This window comes from Diabrotica virgifera, chromosome 9 (assembly GCF_917563875.1).
Source record: "Diabrotica virgifera virgifera chromosome 9, PGI_DIABVI_V3a".
Classification (NCBI taxonomy): Eukaryota; Metazoa; Arthropoda; class Insecta; order Coleoptera; family Chrysomelidae; genus Diabrotica; species Diabrotica virgifera.
The window spans coordinates 20,941,189-20,951,929 of record NC_065451.1 but is presented as its reverse complement, the minus strand read 5'-3'; the positions used below and the strand labels follow the sequence as shown (position 1 = coordinate 20,951,929).

General features: G+C 33.7%; 1 protein-coding gene across 3 annotated transcripts in view; it reads left to right on the top strand.

The window, feature by feature from the left end:
* LOC114331195 (protein fem-1 homolog CG6966) overlaps nucleotides 1-10,741 on the top strand; it is a 144,421-nt gene that overhangs the window by 34,517 nt on the left and 99,163 nt on the right. The window contains exons 1-2 of one of the 3 annotated variants that reach the window (XM_050661643.1): nucleotides 9,800-9,871; nucleotides 10,005-10,313. In XM_050661643.1, the coding sequence (XP_050517600.1) occupies nucleotides 10,030-10,313 (284 nt within the window). In that variant the 5' untranslated portion in view covers nucleotides 9,800-9,871; nucleotides 10,005-10,029. The other 2 variants (XM_050661644.1, XM_050661645.1) reach the window with 2 other exon arrangements.

Below are 10,741 nucleotides of genomic sequence, written 5' to 3'. Positions count from 1 at the left end.
AAATCAAAAACTAAAATATAGGTACTAAAACTTTAATAACGAATTTGTATATATTTAGGTTAATTTTTTTATAATAAAAACAACAGCTAACTAGAAATTAATATGTATAGTGAATTTTTGTAAAAAAAAAACAACCTTTTTTGACATTGTAACAGGGAAACAAAATGACCTACTTATAACTAATTTTTATCAGTTTCATATTTAATATTTTTATACATTTATATATAATATTTTCTCATCCATTGATTTTAACATCTGCATGCAGGGCCGGATCTAGGCTACTCCGTAAGGGGGGCAAGTTTAACTGGCCGCCCCCTTTATTGAAAAAAGTGGATGTAGATCATAGCATAGGTGTAGGTAAATAAAAAAATAGTACATACAGTTTTATTGGAAGGAATGAATTTAATTGTACATTTTGAGTTTCAAAAATATACTTAGTTATTACAAATTTGCAACATTACTATATACTTCATTACGGCAAATCCACAAAAAATAGGGCTAGGTATACTAACTTTCTTTACTCATAAACCACCTTACAAAGGTAATTGTATTTTACGGCTTTTTAGAAGCAAATACTTGTATTACGTCATCAAAACTAATGAAAGATGCACGTTTGTGCTCAATAGCTATGATGCTTAAATCAGTGAGCCTTTGTTGCTCCATTGAATTTCTTAGATAGTTTTTTACTATTTTTAATTTGCTAAAACTTCTTTCTCCCGAAGCAACTGATACTGGGATAGTTAGAAATATTTGTAGTCCTGTTGTGATATTGAGATAACCCTCATCAAGTTTATTTTTCAAAATTATGTCAAGAGTTGTTGAAGCATTTGTATCCTTCAAGTTAGGATCTACTGCCAAAGCATGGTTCTTGAAACTTTCAATTTCAAATACAAAGTATTTTTTGTTCATGTCTTTCTTGTAAGTATCCGCCAATAGGCCTGCCTTCACCTTAAGATCAGAGATGTCTATTTCATTAATTCGATATCCATTCAAAAATCCAAACTTTTCATTGACATTTTCCAAAGCTTTGAATCTAGTACTTAACTCTACTACCAATCTGTCAGTGATTTCTAGCATTGAACTTTTGAATAAGTCTTCTTGGGCACGGTTGACAACTTCACATTCACATAGTTCGTCAAACATGGCGTTCTTCTTCCTTTTTCTTTTCTCCTTAAATTCTTCAGATACGTCGTTTAAACTAGCAAGAAACTTAGCTTCATCAAGGGCGTCTTGTGGAGAAAAATCTCTAGAAGATTTAATAAATTGCAGAAGTCTCTGCACGTGTTTTGCAGCCTGATCAATTGTTAAATCGTCGTTTTGAAGAAACTTCTGCACATAATTAATACTTTTCAATTGGGAGTACCAGAAACAACAAAATGCTATGAATTCAAAAGTTTTCAATTTTTCCAGCAAGAACTTGGACTCGCTTTTGGTATCAGATGTTGACAGAGAGTCGATAAGTAGTTCTTCCAATGCCAGTATAACTTTACCAAAATGCTTATACACAGCTTCGACGGCCTCTATTCTTGCGGACCATCTGGTTTTACTTTGTGATTTCAAAGTTATGGGTACGTGCTTTCTTAGAACTTCCCATCTGGAAGTGGAAGCACTAAAAAAGTTGTATAAGCTACCAAGAGATCCAAAAAAGCTTTCAGCTTCTACCGAAGTCTCAACTGCATGCACTCCGACCAAATTCAGGGAATGTGCCACACAGGGCACAAAATATGCCAATTCATTTAACTCGAGGATCCTTGCTTGAACACCTTTATATTTGCCGGCCATATTCGCCCCGTTGTCATATGAATGACCCCGACAATTTTGTATGTCAAGACCTTCGTTTTCCACTGTTTGCAATATGTCTCGTGTAAGACCTTCTCCTGTTTTATTGATTACCAATCATCTGCTCATTGTGGCTGATATCTGGCGTACAGTCAAATATGTAAAGGTTCACGGTCAGTACAACTGTTTAAAAAATATATGGTACTTACTAATTTAGCATAATGTTGTTTGTCTTACTACTCAAGTTATTTGAAACCGTTTAATTTTTTTTGCCGTTTGCAAAAAAATTTGCTGCCTCCTCGAATTTGCCGCCGGGGGCACGTGCCCCCTTTGCTCCGCCCCTAGTTCCGGCCCTGTCTGCATGTCTGGATCAAAGATAAAATTTCATCTCCATTCACACCTACCTTTTTTGGTAAATAATCATGAAAATACATTTTTATTCAAAAGTTTATTGCGAGCATCAGTTTTAATACGGTTCAAATCGGAAAAAATTATTTCGCATTTTACATTAGAAACGTAAAACGGGTAAACACAGCATTTTTTCAAAGTTCGCCGGCCATATTCGCCCCGTTGTCATATGAATGACCCCGACAATTTTGTATGTCAAGACCTTCGTTTTCCACTGTTTGCAATATGTCTCGTGTAAGACCTTCTCCTGTTTTATTGATTACCAATCATCTGCTCATTGTGGCTGATATCTGGCGTACAGTCAAATATGTAAAGGTTCACGGTCAGTACAACTGTTTAAAAAATGTATGGTACTTACTAATTTAGCATAATGTTGTTTGTCTTACTACTCAATTTATTTGAAACCGTTTAATTTTTTTTGCCGTTTGCAAAAAAATTTGCTGCCCCCTCGAATTTGCCGCCGGGGGCACGTACCCCCTTTGCTCCGCCCCTAGTTCCGGCCCTGTCTGCATGTCTGGATCAAAGATAAAATTTCATCTCTATTCACACCTACCTTTTTTGGCAAATAATCATGAAAATACATTTTTATTCAAAAGTTTATTGCGAGCATCAGTTTTAATACGGTTCAAATCGGAAAAAATTATTTCGCATTTTACATTAGAAACGTAAAACGGGTAAACACAGCATTTTTTCAAAGTTACATTGTTTGGATATTTTAGGATTTCGTCGTTAGCTTTTAATAGCCTCACCTAATGCCAGAACTCTTCAATATTACCCGAAATACTACTCGCACTGGTGCTTGAAAGAAGCAAGTTTAGTACAAAAGACTCCAGTTTCATTTCTCTGTATTCATTATCTACGTCCTGAATTTATTTTATTTTCGGTATTTGCCTGACATTATTTTCGGTAATAGCATTACGGAATTGTAACAAAATGTCTGAAAATTAATTTAAAAATGTGGTAAATAAGTACTATTAACTCGTTCACTGCCAGAGTGTTTTGTATGCTTTTTAGGTTCAGGTCAAGTGGTGGGGTTCGGACAAATAATCACCGGACAAATAATCCCGGACAAAAAATCCCCACAACTTATTCCTGAACAAAAATCCCCAGACAAAGAATCCCCGGACAAATAATAATCCCCGGACAAAAAATCCCGGACAAATAATCCCCACAAATTTTTTTGGACAAAATATCTTCACAAAAAATAAGATAAGACCTTAAGATTTATGAACTCATTCACAAAAGACTTATTCACAAAAAGACTTATTCACAAAATTACAATATGTAACTTATGTATGTACCTCTCTAATTCCCTACACTATCATTTGATTTTAGATTTATTTATATCAATTTACTCCGTTAATGTAAAAAATTCAGACTTGGCTAAATAATATGAAATGATCGTAATTTTATTGAATTTGAGTGACATTATATTTTCCTTAAGATGTGTGCGGTTTCCTTTACAAAAAGGAACAGTTTTTTTGCATTACAATTTACAATCAAGATTATCGTTTTCAGGACCAGCAGTTAACATCACGGGGACAATGTTTTGAACATAGTTATTCAAAGCAGAGTGAGCAAAAGATTTAGCGAATAATATTACAACATGATTCCTACAGCCTTAGCTCATTCCCCATATTTTTCACGATTTTTCACTCACATTCTTTTGTCACGTTTGAAACTTTCGACATGGAATTGGAATTCAAAATTTGATAATCGAAATTACAATTCATGCTTAATATTAACTGCTAATCATTATTTTCGTGCGGTTTAATGGCGATTGCTATTCGCTGTGAGCCGATGAGTAGAGGGGATTTGACAGTTTTCGCCAGCGCTATTAGTGGCAGTTTTGTGCATTGAATTTGAACAATTTTATCAGAAAAGTACAAGTTTCACACCGCGAGAGAGCGCTACCGACGAAACTCACAGCCAATAAAAACAGAGGTAACCTCTAAATTTCACATAAAATTCTTCTTTTTCTCAATGGCCTCTTGCGTAAGCAGTCATCCAGTTGCACAAATTTATATATTAAATATTAAAATTATAATGAATAAAATAAAAAAACATAATTACTTTTACTATAAATTCTATGTATTCGTTCAGTAATCAGGTTACAATAATATTTCAGTAGTTCATAATTTGTGTTTTTCTAGATAAATATCTATTTTTCTCGTTTTTTGTATCTCACATACACAATTTTATCAGAAAAGTACAAGTTTCAAACCGCGAGAGAGCGCTTGAGCATTGAGTCGATTGCATTCACGCGAAAACTTGTAGAGAACTATTCGGCAGCAAATATTTTTTGGAGATTTTTTGTCCGGAATTTTTTGTGGGGTTATTTGACCGGTGATTATTTGTCTGGGGATTTTTTGTCGTGATTTTTTGTCCGGGGATTATTTTTGTCAGGGGTCTATTTGTCCGGGGATTTTTTGTCCAGGGATAATTTGTGGGGATTTTTTGTCCGGGATTATTTTGTGCGGAGATTATTTGTCCTAGCTTCATTTCCCGGTCCTAATGACCGAGCTGGCCTGTGGGATAGCTAATTTCTCGGTCATATTGACCGAGACAGCAGCGAACGAGAAAAGCTAATTTCATTTTAGTCATAACAAAATGTTGATACATATTATAAAAAATCTATTAAAAAATGTTCTACTAGAATTTTTAAAGAAATATAAAAAATTTATCAAAGAAGTCGAAATCTACTAAATGTGGCAACGCTGTATGAAACCGTGTACAGCCAGCGGCGGAACTACGGTGAGGGAAAATGTAGTAAGAGTAAGATCCAAAATTAAAGAAAAAAAATTGTCGAAATATAAAAATATATCAGCTGACATGAAACGTAAGCCACATAATCTAGACAAATTCAACCCAATAAACACGCTAGTTAGGAAAATTAATGGAGCTTAATACATATAAGTTATTATTTATGTCTATTATGCGGTTTGGGTTTATCTTTTTTATGTCTTTTGGTTGGTGTTTATAACGAACGAAGATAATGATCATGATATGCAGTTGATGCTAAGTAAGATAAATACCGCAGGCCCGCAGGAAAAACATATGTTTTGAAGATAAATGCTGGAAAAACTAAATGCATGGCAATAAGAAAGGGCGCACTTTTAAGAGTAGGTAGGTACAACTGCAAGTAGATAATAGTCCAATCGAGCAATTGAAAACATTCAAATACTTGGAAATGATGGTGAATGACCAATGGGATTCTCAACAAGAAATAAAATGCCGTACCGAACAAGCAAGACAAGCTTTTATTAAACTTAAACCGCTACTTTGTAACCGCAATATTTCCTTCAATTTCCGTTACAGAATGGTTAAGTGCTATGTAGGGTCCATATTGTTATTATACGGCGTGAAGACATGGATGTTGAAATTATCCTCCATTAATAAATTGGAGTCCTTCAAAATGTGGACCTTGCGAAGAATGTTCTGCATACGGCGTGACGCTGTACGCAGCCTACGGCGTCTTTTGAAGACCACCGACTTAGATCCCTTCAAACCAAGAATTTAAATCTTGACTTGTCTCAAATCCTTTCTAATAAACTTCGAAACCGATCGGCAAAAGTAGATTATCTTTAGAGCACATATACTACACATATAAAGGTTTAAATTAAGATATGAGGCCATCTCAGATTTTGCCTTTTACAAAAATGGCGGGCAATCAAAATGGCCCCTATACATTTGAGATTAATAGTACCATAACTTTTAAACGAAAAGTCCGATTTCAACCAAATTTGGTATATAGGTTCTCTTTTTGATTCACAAGATGGATAATGGTGAACCAGAAGAATCGGTTTACCAGAAGTTGTGTTTTTACTGGTTGTTTATGTAAAAATATGTTTTTTTTTTCAATTTTTTCCCTCTATACAGGGTGTCCAGAAACTCTACAGACAAACGAATACAGGCGATTCCTCAGATAATTTTAAGACAATTTAACCCAATTCACTTAGTCCGAAAATGCTTCCTAAAGGCAAGCGTCCACAGACCCGCATCGTACGCATCGGACGCATCGTACGCAACGGATTTTAGTTTGCCTTGTACAGAAACTTATGTAACCGCGTCCACTGATCCGCATCGTACGGATCGCATTATCGGCAATAATTGTAAGGCAAACTAAAATCCGTTGCGTACGATGCGGGTCTGTGGACGCTTGGCTTAAGGGAGCTAGAGCTATTTGAAGATGGCGTCTGGTAATTAGTTTTTCTTAAATAGGAACGCTTCTAATTAGGAAAACAAAAATTGGTATGCATATTTATCTTCCAGAGATAAATCGATTCCATCCATTGCAAATTTCTAGTACCGTCATAGGCATCCGTTTTGGGTAGGGCAACGGTTACTTTATCACATAACTTTTTTGTCTTTAACTTTTAAGCATTTTTGACTCTGGATTATTAAATTGTGAGGTATTCTTGTACTAAAAGGTACTCTTGTTTCAAGTCGATAGGATACACCGTTTTCTAGAAAAATTGATTTGAAAATTTTTCGTTTTTTAAATTTCAAAAAAAATTTTCAAAAAAAACTACTGTATTTAGAAAAAAGAAAACTTGTACGTTCAATTATATTCCAGAGATGAATCGATTTCATTAATTGCGAATTTCTAGCATCGGTCATATGCGTCGGTTTTGGGTAGGTCAACGGTTATTTTATCGCATAACTTATTTGTCTTTAATTTTTAAGCATTTTTGACACTAGATTATTAAATTGTGAGGTATTCTAGTAGTAAAAGTTCCTCTTGCTTCAAGTTGGTAAAATACACCGTTTTTTTTTCAAATTTTTTTTCAATTTTTTTTCAAATTCAAGAGACGAAAAATTTTCAAATCGATTTTTCTAGAAAACGGTGTGTCCTACCGACTTAAGTCAAAAGTATCTTTTAGTACTAGCATACCTCACAATTTAATAACCCAAAGTAAAAGATGCTTAAAATATAAAGATAAAAAGTTATGCGATAAAATAACCGTTACCCTACCCAAAACGGACGCCTATGACCGGTACTATAAATTCGCAATGGATGGAATCGATTTATCTCTGGAAGATAAATATGCGTACAAATTTTTGTTTTTCTAACTAGAAGCGTTCTGGAGGTATTTAAGAAAAACTAGTTACAAAACGCCATTTTCAAAGAGCTCTAGCTCCCTTAGGAAGCATTTTCGGACTGGGTGAATTTGGTTAAATTGTCTTAAAATTACCTGAGGAATCTCCTGTCTTCGTTTGTCGGTAGAGTTTCTGGACACCCTGTATATTAATTTTTTAAAATGGTAATACCGCAATTGAAAAGAGCGTAAAAATATTTTGTAAAAAATGTTTTGAACTTTTTAGTTATGTTAATTACCATTTAATAAATGCATAACGTATCTTCACATTTACCTATGTGCGGTAGATTCGTGCAAATATTATAAGAATTATTGTGAATTTAATGGTAGAAGCACATAATTTGGACCACGTATACTACACCCATCAAGGTTCAAATTTAGATATAACTCCATCTCAGATTTTACCTTTTACAAAAATGGCGGGCATTCTCAAGTTGGCGACTGTACATATGTGACTAATAGCACGATAACTTTTGAACGAAAAGTCCGACGTCAACCAAATTTGGTATATAGGTTCTTTTTTTGATGTGTAAGACCAAGGTCTTAAACCAGAAGAATCGATTTACAAGAAGTTGTGTTTTTCCTGATTTTTATGTAAAAATATGTTGTTTTTTTACTAATTCTTTCACCCTGTATGTATTGATTTTTCAAAAAGTTAATATCGGCGTTGAAAAGAGTGTAAAAGTAGTTTTTAGGAAATATTTTGAACTCTTTAGTTATGTTAATTACCAATTAATAAATGCATAACGTATTTTCATATGTACCTATGAACCTATGTGCGGCAGATTCGTGCAAATAATATAAGAATTATTGTGCATTTAATGGTAAAAGAATATAATATGGACCACACACACTACATATACAAAGATTCAAAGTTAGATATGAGGCCATCTCAGATTTTGTCTTTTACAAAAATGGCGGGCATTCAAAACGAAACATAGGTACATGTGAAGATACGATATGCATTTATTAAATGGTAACTAACATAAATAAAAAGTTCAAAATCTTTCCTAAAAAATATTTTTACACTATCTTCAATGGCGGTATTATCTTTTTGAAAACTTAATATATACAGGGTGAAAGAATTAAAAAAATTAAAAAAAAAACAATATATTTTTACATAAAAAACAGTAAAAACACAGCTTCCGGTAAACCGATTCTTCCGGTTCAAGACCTCGATCTTGTTCATCAGAAAAAAACCTTGATGCCAAATTTGGCTTAAATCGGACTTTTCGTTCAAAAGTTATCGTGCTATTATTCACATATGTGTAGCCGCCATTTTGAATGCTCGCCATTTTTGTAAAAGGCAAAACCTGAGACGGCCTCATATCTAAATTTGAACTTTTGTATGTGTAGTATATGCGGTCCAAATTATATGCTTCTACCATTAAATGCACAATAATTCTTATAATATTTGCATGAATCTGCCACAAATAGGTACATGTGAAGATAAGTTATGCATTTATTAAATGGTAATTAACATAACTAAAAAGTTCAAAATATTTCTTAAAACATATTCTTACGCTCTTTTCAACGGTGGTATTACCATTTTGAAAAATTAATACATACAGGGTGAAAAAATTGAAAATAAATTATTTACATAATATAAAATAGTTTTACATAAAAAACCAGAAAAAATACAACTTCTGGTAAACCGATTCTTCGAGTTCACGACATCGATCTTGTAAATCACAAAAAGAACCTATGTACCAAATTTGATTGAAATCGGACTTTTCGTTCAAAAGATATCGTGCTATTAGTCACATATGTATAGTCGCCCATTTTGAATGACCGCCATTTTTGTAAAAGGCAAAATCTGAGATGGCCTCATATCTAAATTTGAACCTGTGGACCAAATTATATGCTTGTATCATTAAATGTGCAATTTTTATAATATTTGCACGAATCTGCCGCACTATTCATGGTTAATGTGCTTGGAGACAGCAGGAAACAGACTGATTAAAAAAATCAAATATAAAAAAAATCAGTCTGTTCCCTGCTGTCTCCAAGCACATTAACCATGAAGTTTAAAGTAAAGATGAAGACTACATTCTAATATAAAAGTTTTTTAATCTTTAAACATCGACTTAGTGTCACTTTTAATTTAGCCCAGTTGGCTCAAATACTCAAATGTTGTAATTAAAAGGTCATGTGACCAAATTATGTAGCTAGTTTCAACTGATTTGGATCTGGAGTTAAACCTGATGATGGTCTGATAAGACCGAAAACGTTTGTGTGATGTACTTTGATTCCAACTTGGATCTTTTTTAGAAAAATTTTTTAATAAAATTATATACCATCTACAGAGGAAGATTTTTACTTCTTAAGTAATTTTTATTATGGTATCTTTTTTATGTTAAAAATAAAATTCCCTTTGAGTTGTAACTTTCTTTTGTATTAAAAATTCCCGCAAAAAGGGAAATTTCCCTCCTGTTGGCAACACTGTAAGAGCTAAATAAGTTAACAGCTGGCTCATTACAAGTAAATGAGTATTTAGCAAATGCACGTGTATTCTAATGTACAGTTATTTTTACTGGTGCTTTCCTATTTAACCTTCGTATCGTTACTGGTATCGTTTCATAAAGGTGAATTTTAGATTTTAGAATTTTAGTTTAGTTTGCATTTGGAACTTGACATATGACAGTGTCAGTGTCAGTGACCATTTGTCAGTGCGAGTGCAGTGCAGTTGTTATCACAATCAAAACAAACCTTTTACAGAATTATAGAAGACACAAGAATAAAAATGAAGAAGCTAGATCCTATCACCGAGAGAGATTTGATATTCCACGAGCTAATTGAGGAATGTAAACATGCTGTACCTGGCGCAATGCTACCTTATGGCCTTCGGAACAGACTGGAAAAGTGCTCCCCAGAAACCAGAAGGGACATAGTGAATAGAGTGAAAAAGGGTTGTTCTCCACTGTTTATCGCTTGCAAGAAAGGACAGACGGAAATTGTTGAGTATCTTCTTACCGTTTGCTCAGCAAATGTTGAGCAGAAAGGGTTGTTTGAGGTTCAGGAAGATAGGTAAGTTATGAGATCAATTACTTGAACACAGGTTATTATTTTTTATCCTACAAGTAGTGTTGTAACATTTATAACAATGAATATAGACTAACTTTAACTTTGTTTATAAAAATTATGATACTTTGAGGAAAATTTCCTTTAATTTGAGCTATTAGCAGTGTAATTAACATCTTGGGTAAATGTAGTGTTGACTTAGAATAGGGTGACCAAATCATAAACTTGAAAAAACGGGACACATCGAAAGAGGGTTTGAAGGCGATACTCTTCAGGGGCCTCCAATGACTAATCATGTGCTCTTTGCAAGTTAATTTGGGACATAAACCTTTTTTCAATTTCCATATCATCCCTGCCATTTCCAACTATCGAATGTGAAAAGTGGTACTTTTCAGGAGAGCAAAATAACCCTTTTTAGAGACTCCTAAATCAGC